The sequence below is a fragment of the Octodon degus genome, unplaced genomic scaffold (assembly GCF_000260255.1).
Source record: "Octodon degus isolate 3935 unplaced genomic scaffold, OctDeg1.0 scaffold00088, whole genome shotgun sequence".
Classification (NCBI taxonomy): Eukaryota; Metazoa; Chordata; class Mammalia; order Rodentia; family Octodontidae; genus Octodon; species Octodon degus.
Genome location: NW_004524664.1, coordinates 3454491 through 3477398, shown reverse-complemented (window position 1 = coordinate 3477398; position 22908 = coordinate 3454491). Strand labels below are relative to the sequence as shown.

The window sequence follows — 22908 nt, the reverse complement described above, 5'->3', positions numbered from 1 at the left end:
TCCTCCTGTTATTGGTTTTAGGGCTTTTCAAGAGGTAGGGCCCTGCTCAGGACAGGGCTTGGACTTCCCTTTGGGGGTGGCCCTGGCCCTGGGCCAGGGCAAGACGGGCATTGGGGGAGGCATGGGTGTGTGGATGGAGAGGGCTGCCAGGCTCTGCTCCTTAAAAGTCTGAGACTGACATCTCTGCTAGGAAGTGTTGCTTATTTTAGCCCAGTTGTGAGCTCAAGAGAAGTAACTGGAAAAAACAGAAGAGCAAGATGAGGGAACCTCGGTTGCAGTCCTCTGAGCTCGGCCCCGGACAAGTCCTCCTGCTGTGGCTGCTGCTGCTCTCGGCGCCCGTGCCAGGCAGCCTGGCCCGACGCTCCAGGGCCTCGATACCCTGCCCCGCAGTGTGCGAGCCGACGCGCTGTCCCCCGCTGCCCACCTGCTCGGCGGGCTCCGCACCGGTGCTCGATCGCTGCCGCTGCTGCCGCGTGTGCGCGGCGGCCGAGGGCGAAGTCTGCGGCGGGGCTTGGGGCCGGCCGTGTGCCACGGGGCTGCAGTGCCTCCCGGCGTCCGGGCCTGAGCGCGGCCGCGCCACCTGCGGCTGCCCCGCGGAGGGCGCGGCCGTGTGCGGGAGCGACGGGCGCACCTACCCCAGTCTGTGCGCGCTGCGGGCGGAGAATCGCGCGGCGCGCGTCCGGGGCGCACTCCCGGCCGTGCCGGTGCAGAAGGGCGCCTGCGGGGCCCCAGGTGAGCGAGGGTCGGGCATGGCGCTGGGGGACCCTGAGGAGCTGTGGGGCCCCGGTGCAGAAGCCGGGCGACCCCCCCCACCAGTGGGCCCCCCTCCCCCGCCTGTGCACCCCGCGGCCGTGCCTCATTTGTCTGCCCCTGTCGCATTTCCTCGGTCGTGTTCTGGATTTTCTTTCTTTTCCAATAATTAGTGTCCTTTACCGGCAGTTTTGCCCCATGCATCTTTTATTCCTTTTTTGGTATACTTGATACACTTTATTATGGGCCACATATTTCCCGCGTGCATTTTTCTTTATTGGCATATGTCTGTGATACATAATAATTAAATATGCACCTAGGAAATATGTACGTCTCCAATGTTTTATTGGCACTTCTGGCCTGCTAACCTCACCCCCACGCCCCATCCCATTCATCTTTTGAACGCTATCTTCCTTTTTTAATCGTTGCAACTTGGCTGATAGGCCTAATTCTCTCAAAGAATAGGGGAGCCTGGTGGGGGGAAGGAAAAGGAGAGCGGAATGGGGAGAGGCCTTCGAGGGCGAGGACAGTGCAGCACCGCACTTTCTTCGCTTTCTTCGCAGGGACTGGAAGCGCAGGCTGGCTGCGGAATAAGTACAACTTCATCTCTGCGGTGGTGGAGAAGGTGGCGCCAGCAGTGGTTCACTTGCAGCTGTTTCGCAGGTGAAGTGGCAGGAGGAGAATGACCCTAGCTAGAGGCTTCTTAGGCCTCTTGGTCAGCCTCACCCATCTGCTCCAGGCCTTTTGCAAGCATCATTGAATGCTAAAATCTGCAAACACCTCCGTGAAGAGATCTGGGACACAAAGAGGTTGCAGGAATGTAGCTCAGTGCAACTCTGAGCAGTGGTAGCCCAGGTGATCCCTAGCACTGACTCCGTGTGTGTGTGTGTGTGTGTGTGTGTGTGTGTGTGTGTGTGTGTTCAAGATGCTTTAAAGGACAGAGGCACACAGGGCTCTAGCTTCCAAACCTGAGTTGCTCCTGTGCACTTGAGTGGCTGTTTGGTTTTTTTTTTTTTCCTTTATTTTTCACAGACAAAATTGAAGGCCAGATGTAGGAGCTAGCAGGCCTCCTGAGGGTCCTGCCAAGCACCATTCCTGGTTTGCATGCAAGGAGACCCAGACCCAAAGCTTAGGATTAATTTCCCTGCATCAGAGGACCACTTGGTAGTGAGAACTGCATCAAAACCAGACCCTTTTGCTTCCCTCCCTGGTTCCTCCGCATGGTGGTGGCTGTAGGGATGCCCAAAGTATTAGGATTAGGGCTGGCCTCTTTGTAGCAGGGATGGTCAGGACATGACATGTACTGGTTCATTTATGCGTGAAGAAGATGAAAGCACAGGCAGAAAATAACACTGTAAAAAGTCTCAGAAAGAAAGAAATAAAAAGTCTCAGAAAGTTGTAATGGGGTTATGTTCAATTGATGTGAGAGTCTGGTGATTCACATGCAGGTAGGAAAACCCCTGAATGGAAACCCCTCTTAATATTCCTGCCTTCTGTTTACACTGGTGTCCTATTGAGACAGGTCACATCTCGGCAGCAAGGACATTCCTGCATCCAGTGGCTCTGGGTTCATAGTATCTGAAGATGGGCTCATTGTTACCAATGCTCATGTCCTCACTAACCAGCAGCGGATCCAGGTGGAGCTCCAGAGTGGGGTCCAATACGAAGCCACTGTCAAGGACATTGACCATAAATTGGATCTTGCACTAATTAAGATTGAGCCAAATGTGAGTTTCTTAGGGCTTAGTTTGACTGTATACTTGAGGATGTTAATGTGTGCTGCTCTTTCCCACAGTGGCAGATCTTTTCTATCTAGTGTATGCTTTCTTCTAGTTCCTTTCTGTTCTTCTCATGCTTTCATTTTCTTTCATTCCTATTTGTATATTCCTGACTTCATATTTTTGCAGCAGTCTCTTCTTTTCCTTCTTCCCTGTTTCTCCTCCCTTGCCCCTTCCTTGTTCTCCTCTCCTTCAGCAGATACCACTTGTGGGAAAAAATAGTTTCTCTGCATGAAAGAGCAGAAATTACTGCAGTGGGCTGCAAGCTGCTAAGGAACACTTGGAGATCCTTGCTACATCAGGTGTGGTCTGCACACCAGCAGGGTGGATATGTGATCTGAGAGCTTTATAGAAATGTAGAATCTTAGAATCTACCCAGACCTACTGACTCAAATCTGTAATTTGATAAAACCCTGGTGTTTCATGTGCACAGTACGGTTTGAAAAGCACTGATCTGGCTGATCTCCTTTTTTGTGTCTTGTTTTGACTGTCACCTGATGAGCTATAATGGTGTTAAGTGAATCACTAATGTCAATTTATGCCCATCAGTTACCTCATTGGTTTGCTAATAGTAATTTCTATAAAGTAATAATTTGTCATCTTAGAGATTATCTTAATCATTGTAGCAAGTGAGAACTTGATGGGAGTTGGACTTTGAGGAAAAAGCAGCTGTAGATCCGGTGTGGGAGGGTGGACTTCTTAGATAAGTGCTGAATGATAAAAGATAGTGTCACACATTTATTACATGCAAACATTCTTTCACTTGGTCTTGATTTTTTTCTTTCTCCCTTGTCCTCCTCACCCTTCCTTCCCCATGTGTAGACTGACCTTCCTGTTCTGTTGCTGGGAAGATCCTCTGACCTTCGGGCTGGAGAGTTTGTGGTAGCCTTGGGCAGCCCATTTTCTCTGCAGAACACAGTGACCGCAGGGATTGTCAGCACCACACAGCGAGAAGGCAAAGAACTGGGGCTGAAGGATTCAGACATGGACTATATCCAGACTGATGCCATCATCAATGTAAGTCCTGGAGGAAGTCTGACCTCAACCCCAAGGTACTGGTAGTATTCAGTGAGGAGGAAACTTTCTTTGGCCTTTGGGCAGATCTGGAGGGCAGTTAGATCCCTATGAGAAGAATGGAATGCCACATTGTTAGAGCTGAGCCTGTTTGATGTAATAATTGCCATCCCTGCTTTTGGATAGTTTCCTCTGTGTTTATCATAGAGGTCAGCACCCATGTAGAATGTGGGGCCCTCTTGCAGTTGGGCTTATCAGTACTGACTTCAATATTGGTGATGACAGGTAGCAGCATTTTGCCTGCCTTGGGGTAAGAACTCAGTAGACCTGGCTGACTCTGGTAAAGCTCAGTGTGAACTATGTATAAATGGTTTGGAGAAATGTATTTATTGGCTTTACTAATGGCTTTTTCAACTGTTGTCTTTAGCATGGGAATTCTGGGGGACCTCTGGTGAACTTGGTAAGTAGCTATTTTCTTTGTTTCTTCAGGTTTTTTCCTACATTTCAAAGATTTTCCAAATTCTACAACACAAACTTAGATGCCCTCCTTGTGTATAGAGTGGTGGAATGAAACTTTCCTATTCTGGGATCTTGAAAGCAAATTGTTAGGGAAAGAGTCAAGATCTATGATGAATTTATCATCCCAGTGTGTGTTCTCATCTGAGAGCATCAGGGTTCTCATTCTGGCTCTCTTCAGAGTTTTCCTCTTCAGCATAGTTTTTGTTTGTATTGAGTATTACTGAAAACCTTGAATATTAAGCCCAGATTTATGCCAAATGACCAACTGTTGTATAGAATGTATATCCTTGATGATGCCTTGCTGCTGTGTAAGAAGAAACATTCCTCATGTAAAAATGCTTAATATATGAGGACTGTCTGTACTTTTAGTCCTGACCTGCTTGCAAAATGATGAAAAGCTACAACCTGAATCCACTATTCTGTCATGTATTCTTTTAATTTTTAAAATTTTAAAAATGTCTACTAATTTTTATTAGTACATGCATATATGATTTCATTCATTTGGGGAGTTGGTACATAATGTGTTTTATTTTTCTATTTTAAGCAACATTGTAGTGGAAATGACAGGGTTTTTAGTTGCTTAAATACATGTGAACATGTAAGAAAGTACAATGCTATTTGACTCCTGCTTTCTCTGTTCCTTGGAACTGAGTTTGTTTTTTCTGTAAATTTTATATTTGTATCATTATTGTTGTTGTTTGCAGAGCTGGAGCTTGAACCTAGGACCTTGTGATTGCTATGCGAGGACTATACCACTGAGCCATATCTCTAGTTCTTTTATATTATTTTGAAATCAGATCCTGCTAAATTCCCCAGGCTGGCTTCAAAGTTTCAGTTCTCTTGCCTCAGCCTTTTGCATAGCTGAGATTACAGGCATATGCTCTAACACCTGGTTACATTTGAAATTATTGAGTGCATTTTATTCATAACATTGCATATAGTTTGGTTTTTTTTTTTTCCTTCTGGTATCGGGGATTGAACTTGGGACCTTATGCTTGCCAGGCAAGCACTTATGCCGCTGAGCTACCCTGTTCCCATTACATATAGTTTTTGTGCCTACTTGTCAATTAGACAGTGAGTTACTTAAGAGCAGAGATGAAATGCAAACTTCCATCTCACAGTCCAGACCTACTGCATGATGAGAATCTCCTTCCTATACTTGCCATTATCTAATAAAAGCTAAAGGATGATGAAGGCATGAGAAAAAAAGTATTAGCTTAGCAGAGCTTGTTCCCTCATATCAATTTTGCTAATGTTTTTGAATACTTTCATCAAAGTGTTGCTGAACATCCAACAGCTTTTTGTCTCTTCTGTGTTTTATGTAAGCAATAAGGCAAATGTTCCCTGTCCTCTTATTTGTGTCAAAATACAAACTGTGGCTCACTTTTAAAGTCAATATAATTTTATTGGAGGAAAAAAATGAGTTCGAGATTTAAAACAATAAAAACACCTCAGTAGCTTGGCCCTGGAAAAAGGATAATGTTGCAGCTGCACCTTCCCTCTTTCTTCCCTCTTCCAGTGCCCTAATCTCCTTAGTAGAGCACCATCTGTGCTGTGTAGTGAAGAAGCAGCATTGCCCCTTGCCGTTGTTTTCCAGCTCTGTGTGATGAACTCCACTCCTTCCTCTGCTTACTGTGCTTTGGCAAGGTTCAATTTGCAAAGCTTCATGACTGAACAGTGTTTCCTCCCTTACCAGGACGGTGATGTGATCGGCATAAACACACTGAAGGTGACTGCAGGGATCTCCTTTGCGATTCCTTCAGATAGAATCCGGCAGTTCTTGGCCGAATACCATGAGCGCCAGTTGAAAGGTGAAGGGAGCTGGGGTCCTTGGGCCCCTCTTGTGTGGCTCAGAAGCATTCCACCCTTTGTGGAGACAGTGGTTTGAATTTTTGTTTTTTTTTTTTTTTTGGTTCCTCGAATGCCTTCAGGGCACTTTTGGCCAGCGGGAGAGGTGTGAGGTTCGAACTCCAGCAACCTGAGGCTGACAGCTTTGTGGAAGCAGCCACTTAAAGGCCTGAGCTAGGGCCAGGCCCCCAGTGGTTTGAATTTTATACAGGACTGGGTCATTGGTTCTCAGATTCTATAATGTTGTTTGGGTGGCCTTAAGGACTCTAGGCACAAGCCAGGCAGGAGATGTATCCAGAAGTACACTGACAGACAGAGGAAGGAAATAAGTTTGTGCTGATGACAGAGGTTCTAAGAAGAATACAGTTCATGACAGACAGCATGCAAGGGCAGCTACAATCACAGAGATTCTGAAACTTGGGTGGCTTTTAAGCTATACCAAAAGGAAGGAAAGATTTGTTGTTAGTCACATATTATTGTAATTTTCTTTTCCAGGCAAAGTTTCTTTGCAGAAGAAGTATCTGGGTCTGCGAATGCTGCCTCTCACTCTGAAGTAAGCATGACTTTAGCTATGTCTGGGTTGCTTCCCTGAGGCAAGCCCTAGCTGGATGATTTGGGCTGTTTGTTACAGGATATGTACCTGACTTTCTCTCACCCACATTCACTGTGTAAGAGTGTGTTTTGCTGGGAATGCATCCTTTCAGGTTCAGTGATTCTAGGCTCTAACTCAGAGGCTCAGACTGCACTCAGAGCAAATGATTGTCTCGGGTGCCTGGGAGCGTTGAGCAGAATAGACAGGGGACTGAGTAAGAGTTCCAGGTTCTTAGGAGGGCTCAGGGATGACTTCATGTGCTAACCTTCTTGCTTCCCCTAGCCTTCTTCAAGAAATGAAAAGGCAAGATCCAGATTTCCCTGATGTGAGCTCTGGGGTTTTCGTATATGAAGTGATCCAAGGAACAGCTGCTGAGAGGTCAGTGCAGGCCTTTCTGGAATCCTGTGTTCTTTCTGGACATTTGCAGTGGTAAATGCATAGAGGTTCTAGACTTGCTACGTCCATTACCTAGGCTACCTACACATAGTGTGTAGTGTGTATTTGTCTCAGTTACTCTCCTTTCATTGCTGGGACAAATACCTGACACCCAAAATGAAGGTAGGAAAGGTTTTTTTAGCTCACAGTAACTGGAGGTTTCAGTCCATACTCAGCTGGCTCCAAGGCACAGCAGGCACAGGGCACAGAACAACTTTTCATGGTGGCGGCAAAGAACAGAGAACAAAGGGAGGGGCAGCTAGCTATCCTCTCTCCCCTCCTTACATTGTAATGCAAATTATCTGCCTCAGGGCAGGTGTGGCATCCACACCCACAATAATCAATCACAAACTGCAGAAACTGCCCCATAACTGCATGAGGCTTTAGGGAGACACCTATACACAAACAATAACAGTATTAAACACCTATGATGTAGGCAGAGTGACTCCTAGTCACTTTATTGTCACTGGGACTCAAGACACCAGGCGCTTAAAGGAGGAGAGGTTTGTTTTGGCTCACAGTCACACTCCCTGATTGTCTGACTCAAGACAGAATCCCGAGGGGGGGGTGGGGAGGGGTGGCAGAAGACAGATGCTGTACGGTAGCAGCCTGGAAAGCTGAAAGGAAGGAGAGAGGAACTAGGGAGCAAGAGATGCCCTTCCAGGTCATGTATCAGTGACCCGCCTCTTCTGATCAGGTCCTACTTCCTAATGTTCCATTTTTTCCTAAAAAACCCCCCAAAAGACTTTTTTTTTTTTTTTTTAAAATTTTTTTTTTTTTTTTTTTTTTTTTTTTTTTTTTTTTTTTTGTATAGGGTCTCACTATAAAGGTTGGACTCATAATGTTCTTCCTGTCTCAACCTACACTGCACTGGGATTACAGGCGTGTGCCACCATGCCCACCCAGTTTCAATGGCTGGCTCAGCTCAGAGCCAACATGGCAAGCGGTAATGGGGATCCAACCTGGGTCCCTGCACTTGCCAGGCAGGTGCTCAGACAGCTGAATTATCTCTCCAGCCCCTAATCACCTTTTAAAAGCTCCACCTATGAATTTGTATGGCCCAGGGAACATCTAGATATAAACCATGATATTCAGGAACTAAATTTAAAATTTAATTTTAATTAATTGCATGAAAAGAGCCCAGAAACAGTGCATATTTTCCCATTTCCCTTTTTGTTTCAGAAAGACTGTTTACCTTAATCCTTGCGTTATGTAAAATACTATCATTATATAATACCCTATTGGGTGTGAATTTTTTTCAGGTGGATTTCTAAGACATACAAAAGTGTAAAAACATCTATGGAAAAATTTGAGAGTGTTTATTACATGTCAAAATGATAATGACATTCAGTTAAATAAGATACATCATCAAACTTTATTTCATCTATTTAAATATTTTAAAAGATGGTTATCAGAAAATTTAAGATGACATATGTAGTTTGCATTTATATTTCTGTAGAACACTGCTGATATGAGAATTGTAGAAGTTTAAATTAATTTTGCTAGGAATTACCAAATTTTTTGTTGTGGTGTGGATTTGAACTGAGGGTCTCACACATGCTAGGCAAGGGCACTACCACTGGGTTACATTCCTAGCCCCAATTCTACCCATCTGTCGTAATCATTTTCATGGTGCTGAGGCACAGTACCCAATACCCACCATGTGAAAGAGAAGAGGTTTATTTTGCCTCATGGTTTCAATCCATCTTTAGCAGGCTCCAAGGGAGAAACAAGGTGGTAGAAGAGCATGGCACAGGAAAAGGAGCTCAATTCATGGTGACCAGGAAGCAGGGACAGGAGGGAGGAGCTCGGAAACAAGATGCACTTTCAGGTCCTCCTAACAGCACATTTAGCTTTGATCTCATCAGTGGATAGCATGCCTGGGCCTAGTCACCTTCCTGAATACAGAAGAATTCTGGGGAACATTTTTTTAAAATTTATTTTTATGTATTTTGTATAGGGTCTCACTGTGCAGCTTGGACTCATAGTAATCCTCATGTTTTAAGGGTCCTGGTGGTGGCTCACTGCACTTGGCGGTGGAGCAGGTGCCCATGGCGTGCGGTGCCAGGGATTAAATCCTAGTCCCTGTACTTGCCTAAGCAGTTGCTTAGTCCATTGAGTGTATTGTAGGCCCTTTAAAACACCTTTTATGTAGCTCTAGATGACAGTGTAAGAGGCTAGTGCTAAGACCTGTGTCATAAAATCAGAAGTCAGAACAGCCCTATAAGAAGGTTTTCCAGTTGACTTTGCTGTTGTCTTAGAACATTTAATATTAGGGAATAGGTAGCTTGTCCTAGGTATATTATTCTTCTTGGTTTCCTACTTCATTATCTTTCCCTTGATGTTTTTCTTTTTCACAATCTCATCTGTTGTAGAATACAGCACCTCTTTCACAGGTGGAAAGAAATCATGGGTACTGACTGTTAGGCCTGGCTAAGTGTTATTATTATTATTATTTTGTATTTTTGGGAAGGGTCTACAGGGTGTTCAGGGTCTCACTACTAGATCAGACTCCTCGTGATCTACCTGTTTACAACCTCCCAAGAGCTGAGATTGCAGGCCTATGCCACCATGCATAGTCTCAATTGCCCTCTCAGCATGCCCCCCTGAGGGCGGGGCCAATGGCTAAATTTTAGATCTCATATTACTGAAGATGGCTTGTTCTGGGCTTTCCTAGACTTTCCTGGTTCTAGTCCTGATTTTTACTCCCACCCCTACCCTTATTTTTTAAACTTCTGGTCAAAGGCCAAAATGATTACTTTTAGCTAAGTTGTCACTACTCAAAATATGGTATGTGATCAGCCTATTACTATCAGCAAGATCTGCTAAGAAGGTGGAATCACAAGCCCCACCTCCTGCCCGCTTAAATCCACACCCCTTCCTCTGTGATGCTGAGGATCTGCATATGCTAAGCGTTCTCCTGCTGATCTACACTCTCAGCTGGAATCTGCACTTAACAAGATACATAGGTGCTTTGTAGGTGTTAGAAATGAGAATCACTGTTGGAAGTCACTGATGTGTGGACATTCAGCCTGTCTGGCTTTTACTCACATCTGATGATAATGATAATAATCACAATTATAAGAGCTGGCACTTAGGAAGCATTCACTGTACGTCAGGCACAATTTAAAGCCTTTTTTTTTTTTTTTTTTTTTTTTGATACAGGGTCTCACTACATAATTCAGGCTAGCTTTGAACTCACTATGTATCCCAGACTGGCATCGAACTCATAGCAATCCTCCTCCATCAGTCTCCTGAGTCCTGGGATTACAGGCCAGGCATGTGACTCCACACCCAGCTAAAGTAGTTTATGTACTTGTTTGAGCCTCCAAAGTCTTATGATGTAGGGGTAGTCTTTGTGTGTATGTGTGTGTGTGTGTGTGTGTGTGTGTGTGTGTATGGAGCAGCTGTGATACAGAACAGCTAACTTGGAAAGTTACACTGTGGTCAGAGAGAAGTGGACCCTGGTTTAATCCCTCTGTTGTCCTGCTTTTCATGCTCCTGAGAGGCAGAGTGATTTAATGGCAAGGTGATGAGTTTTCAAGTCATAAAAACCAAGGTCATATTCTACTTTCACCTCTTATGAGTTGTGTTACCAGAAAAGATAATTTATTTCACCTGAGCCTGTTTTCTCATATTTGGTATGTAGCAGGCATGAAGTAATAACTTGCAGGTTTCTCTCATTCTGCTTTCCTAAGCAAAGAACTGCTATGAATTATGTTCTTCGTGCAGACAGTTTTAAGTCATACTACTAAGCTGTCCTTGTTCCCAAGGCCTTTCCTGAATGCAGCTCAATACTTGCTTCTCTTCACATCTGCTTGTTTAAATTTCCTACTTTTTAATTTTTGCTGCTAAGGATTGAACCCAGGGCCTTGTTTTCTTATCTGCTTTCTAAACTCAACACAGCTTGGCACTTCTACCATACTGTCATTTTTTGGTGTGTGCATGTGTGCTTTCCATGCCCCTTAAATGGTTTCTTCTGTGAGTCATTTGACAACCATCTTCTAGCACATTTTCATCTCCATAACCATTTGATTGGCTATGTGTTTATTGCTGAGTTTATTATTTGGAGCTGCTTTTGTTTCTAGAACATGTATTATGCGCGGCAAGTATGTTGGAGATTGAATAGAATCACAGCTTTTGGACAATAGGAGCTTAGAACCAACAATTCACATATTTAGACTTGAAAGGTTGAGCATAGCTTTTTATTTACTGGAAGCAGCATTTCTATAATGCAGGCTCAACATATTCTTCAGTTCTTTAAACTATGGGTTGCCCAAATCAAACTGATCAGAGGACAACTGGAGAGGAAAAATGTACTACTCAGGCTTTGTACTTTTGCTGGTGAGACTGGGCTTGTGCGTGGGGTAGAGAGAGGTCAGAGATGAATAGACATTAAAGGCTAACTCTCTGCTCCAAGCCAAATACAATATGGGTGGCAGTAACTTCTTATATGAGTCTCAAAGGCTGTTAATTTTAAAAAGGTATATAGGATTGTTATCCTCCAGGTGATTTTGTAGCGTATCTTAAAACAACCCTCATATCTGGATTAAGGTTATTTCTGGTTTGTACATTTAATACCAGCACAATAATATGGCTATAAGAAAGTGGCATTACATTCTATAATTGGGGTTAAGAGAAATACTTCTTCAAACTTCATGGTATTTCATTTTTTTCTCCCTTCTCAGCTCTGGGTTAAGAGACCATGATGTAATTGTCAGCATCAACGGGCAGCCAGTTTCCAGCACAGCTGATGTCATTGAAGCTGTTAAAGACAATGATTCCCTTTCCATCATTGTGCTTCGGGGAAGTCAAACCTTGTTTCTGACAGTCACACCTGACATAATCAGTTAAGCATCTTACCTTAAAAGAGATTTAACAAAACCAAAGTTTTATTACCTGGTTTGTATGGAAGATGTGGCGAAGATGGCAGAGGTTTTCTGGAGTCTTTCTCATTAAGAAAAACAAGTGTTTAATTAAACACCTGTGTGCTTGTGCACATGCACCCACAGGACAGGACATCACTAGGCTGAGGAACCACTCTGCTGCCCAGAAAAATTTCTAAGCCAAGTGGAGGACACAATTCCAGAAGTCTGGAGTTGATAAAATTTTATTGACACATAGGAAACAACTAAAAAACAGGCACAGTTTTTAATAAAACTTTGACAGAGAGACACTGCAGTGTTTTAAGCCTTGTCTATATACATAGATGAATAGATCTATTTACCAAATACTAAGAAACAACTTCAGCCCAGGGTGCAAGAGTAATCACATTTTAATAACACTCCTTTCTTTAGTCAGTTTTCCAGGTTTGATGACATTTCACCAGAGTTTGTGGATATGGAGGAGGACATGATTTAGAAATTAAATTAAAACTTAATAATGGGGGCTGGCGAGATAGCTCAGTGGACTAAGCGTCTGCTTAGGCAAGTGCAGGGATTAGGGTTCAATCCTTGGTTCCGCATGCCAAGCTGGTCTTGCCCTAGGGTGTGCTGAGCCTGTGAGTGAGTCTGGGCCTGGTGGTGGTGCATACCTGTGATTACAGCACTGGGGAGGCTGAAAACAGGAGGATCACTACAAGTTTGAGCTGTATAGTGAGACCCTATACAAAAAATAAATAAAGATAAAAACAAAAAGAAAAAGCCCTTAATCGTGGGGGATTGTCACACAAGAATACTAATGACTCTCAAATGATCACTCTAGCAGCAGGAGCAACTTTGGTCTTCAATGGCACTTCTAACTTTGGAAAGATCTTTTACAAAATAGTTTGATAATGTACAGACTTCTAGTTTTCTCCTGATATTCTTCCTGGCAATAATAATGATTTGAAGGTTTTACTTTTTTAAGGTTTTTTTTTTTGTTGTTTTTTTTTTTTTTTGGGTACTGGGCCTTGAACCCGGGAGCATTCTATCAGTGAGCTATATCTCTCTTTTTTTATTTTTTTTTTTAAATTTAAAACAGGGTCTCACTAGGTTACCTAGACTGGCCTAAAACTACCATGCTTCAGTCTCCAACATAGCCATTACAGGCATGTATCATGGTGGTTGGCTGACAAAAAACTTGTGATGGTGTTTCTAAACATTTTTAGGGAGTTTTTTTTTTTTAAGTGTAAGATGAGATGAGTGATGGCTTAAAAGTAGTATCTTATTGTAGAATTAGTAGTTCCTGGTCTTCAAACTTCCCCTAAAAATGAAGAGTGTTTTTAGTTATTGTTATTGCTTTTTTTTTTTTTTCTTTTGCTGGTCTAGGGATCAAATCCAGGGCCTTGTCCATACTAGGTACGAGCTATATCCCCATGGCAAAAATAAAATTTTTTTAATATAATAACTTTGAGCCCTATTAAATATGTAAAATTTCATGTATATCTATATTTATGAGTCTAGTTTCTTCATAATCCATTAACAATTAAATATTGCCTTTGAATACAGAGATTATGGATTAAGAATCTACTAGTTAATGCTGTTACAAACAAGGTAAAGATCAATGTGATATAGTACTTTTAAGACACAACAAAGTAATTTGTTTTAATTTTTCCCACAATGTTACCTCTAGTAATACAACAGCGTGATCATATTAATCTGGGATGGTGAACTAGATACTTTTTGGAGAATGATGCTACAAAACCATAAAACATTTTTAGGGAAGTTATTTTAACTGTGATTCTTGGTCTTTAAGTCAGTTATAAGAATAAACACAGAACTTCTACCTTCACTGTTCTTGAATTTTGTAAGCCCCTCCCCACCCCTCTGCCCTTTTGTGGTACTGGGTATCAAATCCAGGGCCTTGCATATGCTAGGCAAGTGCTCTACCACTGAACTATGCCCCCAGTCCTCTTGTAAACTATTTTGAATAGCAGCTCTAGGTGCTTTGCAGCTTATAGAAAGTCTACCTTTTATTTCAGACTTAATTCTTTTCAATTTAGATTGCAAAGAATGGGACCTGAGTTTTCAAAACTCTTATTTTTATTTTTTATTTTTTCTGTGGCCAGCTCAGCCCACTCTGGGGGTGGGGCTGATGTGGCATGTGGTGCTGAGGATTGAACCGCGGTCCCTGCGTGCTTGCCTAAGCTTGCCTAAGCAGGGGCTTTAGACCACTGAACTATCTCGCCAGAACTTAAAACTCTTAATTGGGAACATTTCCTTTTCTTCTCAGTGACTTGGGAATACAAAAGCGTAACTGTATCCTTTTCTAATTGCTGCAGCGCACTGTAAGAGCTTTTAGTGTCATGCTTGTTTGAAAAGAGTGTGTTTAGTTTTTCCTTGTGCTCACAAATCACCTACTAATTGTACCTTGATATCTGATGTCTTTTAAGTAAGAATGTGCTTTTCTTCCCAACCACATGGTGATTCTCATTTTATTCTGCCTAATTGGGAAAGGACTTCATATCACTTACATTACTTTATCATCCTGTAACATGGGCTCCATAAACTGGAAGACACTGATATTTTTAAATAGGACAATTCTGTCAAAAGAAATTGCTAAACTCATTTGTGTCTACTACTGTTGGCTTTCAAAACATTAAAGTGAAGAAATTACAGGACTGGTATTGCCTCTGGAACATACAGGGTTTATTAACAGAGTGGTTCATTTCAGTGAGTAACTTTCATCAAAACAAATACAATTCTGAGTTTCACTTTCCTTTCTGAAAATATTCATACATATAACACTCCAGGTGGGCAAAATTTATACTACAATTTAAATTCAAAAAGTCAAAATTTCACATGTTTTAAAATCCATGGCCATTTCTAGTTTTGCTACAGACTTTCATTGGCTCAGCTTTGGGTTGTCTCTGCATGAAGACAGGGTCGCAAAAGGTACATGGATAAAAACACTCCACCTACCTTGGAGTGGAGACAGAACAATTGACAGAAATGAAGAATTTGGAAGCCTGTTTGGAGTTTATAAGTTAGTCATTAGCCTTATAGTTTGTACACGAGGAAAGGTACAAATTTGATCCTCACAATACTGTTTACTTGTCATTCTAGTCTGCCAGGTAGGATTTGGGTTGAAAATCCATCATCCAAAGAACTCTTCTTACAAACCCATTTTCTCCAAAGAGAGAAGTGTCCAGGTCTGATAATCGTAGAATTCTGACCTGGTAGAGATGAGTTCAGAAGATAGAACACTCACTTGTCTCTCTGGGGTATAGCAGCCATCAGCTCTTTTTTAGTAAATGGTGCACCAGTTGCTGCCATCGCTTGGCATCAGCCCTCCAGTGATAAGCAAAATCAGGTCAACAAACCACCAAATTCCAAGTCCTCCAAGTGTCAACAGCTTCCCCACTGCTGTACCAGTGTGTCCCAGACAGAAACGATCCACTCCGAAACATCCCAGGAAGAAGGAGTACAGTAAAGTGGTTATGAAATAGTGTCCGGTATACCTGGACAAAGGGAGTGAAAAAGATGTTTAACTACAGGAAAATAAAAACCCTCAAAGATGAATAAATTTAGTGTAAGTGAAAAAATGGTACAACTGTCCCTTTGTGGCATCTTACCCTGCTTTGGATTCTTTTTTGGTATGCTCAGTTGGTGTGGTCATAAAGAGAGGCAAAAAAGACTCTGAAAAGTATCCGTTTATTACACGTGTGGGCATTAGAGGCAGGAGGCATGGCTTGCTATGCAGGAACATGAAGGAGTAGCACCATAGTGGTGAGAAGACAGGAGGGAGGGAAAGCTTAGGCCTATGCCTTTCTTGGGGTTTCTCTACAGGAAGCCAAGGCAGTGCAGGGGGAAGTCTTGGATTGGCAAACTTGAGTAATTTTAGCAACCTAGGCTATATGAGTGGTCCCTAGTGGCCTAGCACCTGATCCTGGGATGTCCAACATTAAGGAATATGCTCTCCTACAGGACAGATTCAGGAAGGATAGGTCTGGATTAGTTTGTGTGCCTATCAAGGTCATGCTTTTGACTGAGCTCTTTGCTATCTCTAAGACACCTCTAAGAGGTTTTTTTTTTTTGAGACAGGGTCTCCCTATGTAGTTCAGGCTGGCATTATATTCACTAAGTATCCCAAGCTGGTCTCAAACTCATGGTGATCCTCCTGCCTCAGCCTCCTGAATGCTGGGATTACAGCCGTGTACCACAGCATGCATAGCACTCTTTGCTATCTTTAAGAATTCATCAGACTTGGAAGGGGTAGTCTCTTCAAAACTAGAAAGATTTTTTAAGATGTCACATATATCATAATATAAAAAACTTTTGCAGAGTTGGACTGGATTAGAAATTATCAAGCACACTCGCATAACAGATGTGGAGAGTAGCTGAGCTCTCATCATCCCGTGTGTCTGCAGGCCCCTTTCTTGAGGCTTGGCTGCTTGCTTTTGAATGTCTAGGAAGTACAGCTTTTCCCAGAGTGAGTACCTAATCTCTTTCCTGCTGTTTTGTGGCAGCTAAAAGGACTTCTTAAGGCTCCTGTCCTTACATATAATGACATTTAACTGCAGTTGTTAATATTGTCACTGACCCTTTCTATTAACAGTATAAGTAAATTCTATGCCTTCCAGCAGTATTTACAGAAATGACCCTAGCCCTTTAACTTAAGATCAACTTGGGGGCTGGTGAGATGGCTCAGTGGTCTAAAGCACCTACTTAGAACAAGCTAAGCAAAACACAGGGACCACGGTTCAATCCCCCAGCACCACATACCAGCCAGCCCTGCCCCCTGGTGGGCTGAGCTGGCCACACACACACACACACACACACACACATAAATAAAATTAAAAAAAAAAAAAAGATCAACTGAGTTCCAGAGTAAGTAATCCCTGTTTTTCATAGTGAAATATTGATTGCTAAAATATTAAGGCGTTCTTCACCTGATTTATGCCTTTTGGAGTTTGTCATCTGGTACAACTTCTGCTGCTAAGGTGATAGACTCTGAGTGCTCATAGACACTCATTTCTTAGTGAAAGAATCGTAGTGTCCTCTACTACAACCATATCGCCTCTGTCAATGGATCATGTGCTGGAACAATCACATTACTTAACACTTAGAAGTCACACCAAAGAAGGACAATGAAAATAACTTTTACCTTCATCCAAGTATCAATCACCCCACTCAAATTAACATGTACTTTAGGCAGGGTGTGTACCTTAGAGGTATAGCTTATTCTTAGTAAGCATTAGGCTCTGGGTTTAATTCCATGTATCCCATCCCATATGTGTATGCTCACACATTCACACAGCAAACTTACTTTATACATTCACTTACTTTATACAAGGTTTGTTTTCTCGTAGGAAGGTCCTAGGACTGGCACACTCAATTCCATCTAGGGCCTGACATTGGACAGAAGTGTGTTCCACATCACCGTAGGCCTGACCACCAAACTGGGGAATAAGCGCCAAACCCAAAACAAACAAAAAACAAACTCACCAAAGCAAGTAACACAAGAATGTACCTTTATGCTCATTAATAAGGGGCATATAAATACTGATATACTTCCAAAGATTTTAGATTAGTCCATCCTAAATATATGTTTTAAAAAACTTTTTTGGGTTCACTCATATTTTTTTGAGAAGGGTCTTGTTATATAGTTCAGGCTGGCCTTCAACTCACTATGTAGCCCAGGCTGGTCTTAAACTTGGGGAAATTCTCCTGTCTCAGATTCCTGAGTGCTGGGATTACAGGTGTGTGCCACCACACCTAGCCTGTATGTTGTTTTAAATAGCCCCCCCCCATTTATGACTATCTTCTTTATTAATAAAATTAAAAAATCAATTTCATTAAATGGCACTTAGAAGATTGACACAATGCTTTAATTATATTTATATGAAAAATAGCACACAATGGAGCATTTGAAAATGGGTGTTTAAAAAGTCAATGTGTAATGGAGTCTGTTTTATATCCATTGTAAGTTAGCTGAATTAAAGAGGAAGTAAAAAGAATTAAGATGTGTCATGTACATGTGTACCAACTCTCCCTGATGGATGTAATTTATATACTGCAAACATAGGCTAATAATTAAAAAGGTTAACAGAAAAGTCACAGTGTCAACTGATTTTGGATTTTATTTAGGGTATGAGTAGGTGACTATCAAGTAACTATAGTATAAATTTAAATTCCAGCAAAAAGTTTTGGAAAAAATCCAGCCTCCTACCCTGTGCTTAACTGAATGCTAGCAGAAGAAACACAGCTGTATATTTTTTACTGGCACCTTACTGGTATTTTACTACTACTGGAGTGTTACTCAAGGGAAAGCACCTGGAAAAATACAGATGATTTCTTCATTGCCTCCCAAGTACTGCCAATCCTTAGGACTTCTGGGTGAGGACCACATTTGACTGCCTTAACAGGATAAACTTAGTTTTTAATTAAAATGGGTGAAAGTAGTTAAAGTCTATACACCTTAAAGGATAAGTGACATTTTATTTAGCTTCAAATCTGTCACTTTCAGTGGCCAAACCCAAGGGCAGATTGATCTTTGCACCAGGTAGTTTTGGCACAGAAACTGCTCCTTCCTGAGGATACCAAATACTTTGTTCACCACTGATCCTGGCCTTGCTGGAAATTAACAGTCATTTGGACAGATTCCTACAAAATGTAACCTCATAGGCTCTTACGTTTTTCTGTAACAACATTTGGCCAGAACTATTTTTCTGTGGAAGTTTGCTTACACAGAAGAAGCAACTCACCTTGAGGCAACCGTAACCAAGTTCTTGGGATGCAGTTGAATTTCCAACATGATCCACTGGGTCATCACAATGTATAAATTCATCAGGTCTGAAAATCAGCAGTCAGATCATGATCATCATTATTCTCTCTGCAAACTGCTATTGTAGCCAATCAAAACAGGTAAGAGCCATTTCTTTACTAAGTTTTCTGGGACTCATTTTCATTCTGTAGACCCTTTTCCCTGACCCAGTGGTGGTGTCAATGACCCCGAAGCACAGCTGATCACATTAACAGCCACTCAAATGACCTTCTTTTTGGGGAGTTGTTTCTAGCTTTGTTTTCACTTGGATTCAACTTTTACCAGGGTTCCATCTCTTTCTAGGCAAACAACCACAAGGCTATGAGAGCAACATTTAAGTCAAAGGATTCTCAGTGCTCTGCTTTTCCTAAAGGCCTTTACTTTTGTTCAAAAGCCCCTGTTAAAAATGACTTGATTCTGCAATGGTACAGCTACTGATTCTGTAACAAATCATTTATTCCATCTGTCCTTCGTTCAGTACCCATGGTTTCTCCTTTGGCTAAAGGGAGCAGGGGACAAAGGCACAGCCACAGCCTTGCATGCTGCTTCTGCAGAAGCTGTCACACCACTTTTAGGACCCCCAAATCTGCTACCGACACACGAGGCTTCCCTAACACAAGAGTCGAACGCGGAACCTATCGTGATGACTACTTGCCCTAGATCGGTTGTCAAAGTAGCGAGGGTCTAGGCAGCCTCTGGCCCACCCCCACTTCTCATCACTCCCGCGTGATTCCCGGCCTGTTCTCCACCCTCACCCTCCCCGACGACGGGTGCCTTACAGGTATGAGCAGAGGATGACTGGAGACTGGGGGTCGCCGTATTCCCAGTTCAGAGCACCAGTCAGGCCTTCCTGGTGGGCGGAGCCCGCCGACGCAAGCTCGAGCTCTGCAGTAGCATTGTATGAGTGGCTTCGAGAGACACAATGCAGCAGAAGTAGATTTCCCAGCAGCAACGCTGCCTGGCCGCACAGAAGCAAGTAACTCACCGGGCAACCACCAAGCACCATCTTCCCGGGCCCGGCGGCACCGACCCGGCCTTAACCACAAAGCCAGGTGGATACAGAAGAGCCAAGCTTGCCCTGTCAGGCCGCTGCGCGAAACCACCCTCCTAGCTACTGGACAGCCAGTGGGCGCGCAGTGCGACGTTCCGCCCACCCCTACAGCCAATCAGAAGAGGCCGGGCAGAAGCGTAAGTTTGTGTTTCGCTTTTCAGTTCCTTTCCGGGGTCTCGTGCTCCTCCTCTTTACGCTACAGGCGCTTTATCCAATGGGTTTCCTCGACCTCAAAAATGGGCGGGTTTATGGTGGAGGGGGCGGGACATATAGTAACTGGGCGGGGCCAGCCGGTGCGGATTCGCGCGGCCAGTTTAGAAATCTATTCTCCCGCCGGGAACAGGATTTTTCCTACGTCAGCAGAGCGAGCGCGCTGCCGGGAGCGAGCCCGGAGCTCAGGCTGGGCTGCGTCAGTGCCGCGCGCATGCTCGTCCGCGGGCGCGCGCATCCTGGCTCGTACGAGGCCCCGCAGGGTTCTGAGATGATGGACGAGGCAGAGACCTAGCGCTGAGGGGAACCTGCAGCATCTGTCGAGATGAGGTCGGGCGCGGGCTCGCCCTCTGAAGCCGTCCGTGTCCAGTGGTTGCTGTTGTTCGGTCTGGTGAGCCTGGTGCACAGTGGGGAGCGGCCAGGTGGGTATCTGGCTCCACACTCCTCCAGGACCTCTGCTTCCCGCGCGGGGAAACCCGGCGTGAACCCGCTTAGCCCGGGGCGGGCCGGGGCCGGCATGGAGCTCGGGCTGCGGACAGTGTCCAACCCTGCCTGCTCTCCCTTGGCTTCGGGCTCCTCTCCCCGCGCCGCCCCTACTCCCACCCCACCCCCACCCCGACCCCGACCCCTACCCCGTCTTCCACTCGCACGCGAGCGCGCCGCCCACGCCCCGGCCCCTGGGTCGCGCCGCGCGGGGTGGGCCGAGCCGGTGGCGGGTGCGCCCCGGGCTGCTCTCGCTTTAGTACTCGAGCGCCAGAGCCTCGCTGTCGCTCGCAGACTGGATGGCACTTGCTTGGCAGGAGACCGGGAGTTAGAATTTTTGCTTAAGGTTATGATAACTTGAGATTTTGATGTTCATTTTGTTCGCGGTGCCACCAGTGGGTTCACAGAGCTAAAGGTAGCGATGGAATAAAGCAAAGGCAGCTCATTTTTCTTGGGCCATTTTTGTTGTAGTGAGAACTCCTTTTTGGAAACGGAGTGCTGTGTTTGTATAGCCAGGCTTTTATCTGGGTTCATACTGGGTTCTTATTGCCGTAAGCCCACAACTAAGCCCTGTGTTCAGTTTGACTCAGGATTATCGTTAAGAATGAAATCATTTATGTGAAATCGTTTTAAGTTGTGAAACTTCCCGCGAATATGTGAGCTATTTATAGCGGAGATGTACAAGCATAGTGGAAACAAATCAGCGCCCTCATTTCTTTGTGGAACTAACTCATTTATTTTGGCTTTTGTATTAAATTATTGTTTGCATGGCTGTATTTTCTCAAGCAGCAATGGAGTATGTTGGAGAATGCGTTTTTACTGAATCGTTGCTTTGAGAATTGTCCTAAGGTGATGATGGAAAGGTTTAGTGTAGCAATGTTGGCTTTTCTAACACACATTACGTTTGTTCTTGTCTTTGGGTTTTTCTTCTAAAATTAAGTCAGTTTGCTCCTGTGTCAAAATCTTCAAGCTCCACTCTGGTGGATGAGGCAGGAGGATGAGAGGGTCACTGTGAGTTCCAGGGCAGCCTGGGCTGCAGAGTGAGTTCAAGATCAGCCTGAACTGCATAGTGAAACCCTGTCTCGAAAAGACCAACTTGCTTACCCCCCAAAACAAAAAACTTCAAACTCAAAATACTGAAAGATTTTTGATGGGAATATTACTAAATCTTTTCTGGGACAACTTTTCCTGTGGAGTTCTAGGTAAGCATCTACTAATATATAAATAAAGTAGATGACACATCTAGAGTGTTAGTAATCCGTGAGACTGTTTATTTGTAAATATATTTTTTAGTTTCTGGCTATGTTTATGCCTGCATATGTTTATGCCTGCATAAACGAATGGGATATCTTTATGGTCTGTCAGTGTGGCTTCGATGGGATATGTATGGCCAGCTGCTCTATTCAGCAAAAAGCAAATTTAGCCAATGTTTATCTAATGCCTACAAACACCAATTTCAGTGCTTGTGGAGGGCCCAAGAATGTCCAGACGTGATAAGCGTTTCTCTGAGGGTTGTGGGAGGTTTTATAGGAGAAAATGATACTTGACCTGAACTAAATAGGTGAATTTTTCAAGTGAAAAGATAACAATTCCTTCTAAGTAGAAGAGTTTTTGCAAGAGTATGGAAGGAGTAAAAACAAAACACTTGGTAGGAAATGATGATAGTGTCAATTTGACTCTAGGTGATCTCCCTAAAAGTGAGGGATGGAAGGTGAAAACAGAAAGATTGGTACCAATTGGGGGACCTTATATGCTGAGCATAGGGATCAGATTTTACCTTGTCAGGAGCCTCATCAGGCAAGAGTTCAGGGCGAGTGTGACAATGAGTTTTTTGGTTAAAAAGGCAACAATAGCACAATGGAGGACCGTATCTAAAAGGGAGAGGCTGGTAGGCCAGTGGAGAGGCTCTGGCAGTGAGTGCAATGAGTCAACTCCCTTTCTCCCCAAATCAGCTGATTAAGCTTTTGTAATACAGGATGTTTGAAATATGCACTGAAACATGTTCTGCTAATAAAAAGGGGAATTTGAGGACTGAGTAAGTACCACCCTCATTAGCTTTGTAAGGAATTAAATAGATTTTGGTGGGAATTCTACTACCCTTTGTAATGTGTCAGTGACAGTACAGTTTCTAAACAATTTATTTTCAATAATTAAAAAATGTGTCCATCAAAAGTAACATTGTACCATTTAAAATATTTAAGAGGAATCAAGTGTGAAATCTTTGATTTTTCTTTTAAGGAAGGAAATGCGATGCACAGACTTAGACATTTTTATACCCTGGTATTCCAAAGAAAATGACTGAAAGCTTACTCATGGTGAGTCACAGTAAAATGAAGTGTGTAGTACTAACTTAAGTCAGTATTTATCAGATTTTTAGATGTCAGCCAGCAAATTGTTTTTGTTTGGTATGTTTGTGTGGCGGAAGAGAAGGTCGTCTTTGAAATTTAAAAATAATTTGGTTGTCAAACTTTTAGGTAGAAAAGCATTATAATTGATATTATATTTACTGGGTTTCAAAGAGCATTTTATTTTTTATTTTATTT

At 43.3% G+C, this 22908-nt stretch overlaps 3 protein-coding genes across 4 annotated transcripts in view; 2 read left to right on the top strand and 1 right to left on the bottom strand.

Annotated features, from left to right (window-relative positions):
• The first annotated feature begins 105 nt into the window (after window positions 1-105).
• Window positions 106-12367, top strand: Htra4 (HtrA serine peptidase 4). Its single transcript, XM_004637239.2, has 9 exons — window positions 106-732; window positions 1314-1413; window positions 2273-2477; window positions 3351-3545; window positions 3970-4002; window positions 5758-5872; window positions 6405-6462; window positions 6784-6879; window positions 11625-12367. Exons 1-9 carry the CDS (start codon window positions 258-260, stop codon window positions 11788-11790), a joined length of 1443 nt encoding a protein of 480 aa, XP_004637296.1. The 5' UTR covers window positions 106-257; the 3' UTR covers window positions 11791-12367.
• Tm2d2 (TM2 domain containing 2) lies at window positions 11712-19733 on the bottom strand. 2 transcript variants are annotated; one of them, XM_023722032.1, is made up of 5 exons: window positions 19401-19733; window positions 18563-18650; window positions 17142-17257; window positions 15067-15316; window positions 11712-11799 (listed from the first exon to the last, which is right to left on the bottom strand). In XM_023722032.1, exons 1-4 carry the CDS (start codon window positions 19625-19627, stop codon window positions 15103-15105), a joined length of 645 nt encoding a protein of 214 aa, XP_023577800.1. In that variant the 5' UTR covers window positions 19628-19733; the 3' UTR covers window positions 11712-11799; window positions 15067-15102. The 2 variants fall into 2 exon arrangements, with proteins under 2 accessions (XP_023577800.1, XP_004637295.1); XM_004637238.2 differs by lacking the exon at window positions 11712-11799 and having other exon boundaries at window positions 14597-15316.
• A 271-nt stretch (window positions 19734-20004) lies between these two features.
• The window catches only part of Adam9 (ADAM metallopeptidase domain 9), a 147938-nt gene continuing 145034 nt past the window's right edge, over window positions 20005-22908 (top strand). Inside the window, exon 1 of the mRNA XM_023722019.1 lies at window positions 20005-20304. Coding sequence (XP_023577787.1) covers window positions 20208-20304 — 97 coding nt within the window. The 5' untranslated portion in view covers window positions 20005-20207. The remainder of the gene's footprint in view (window positions 20305-22908) is intronic.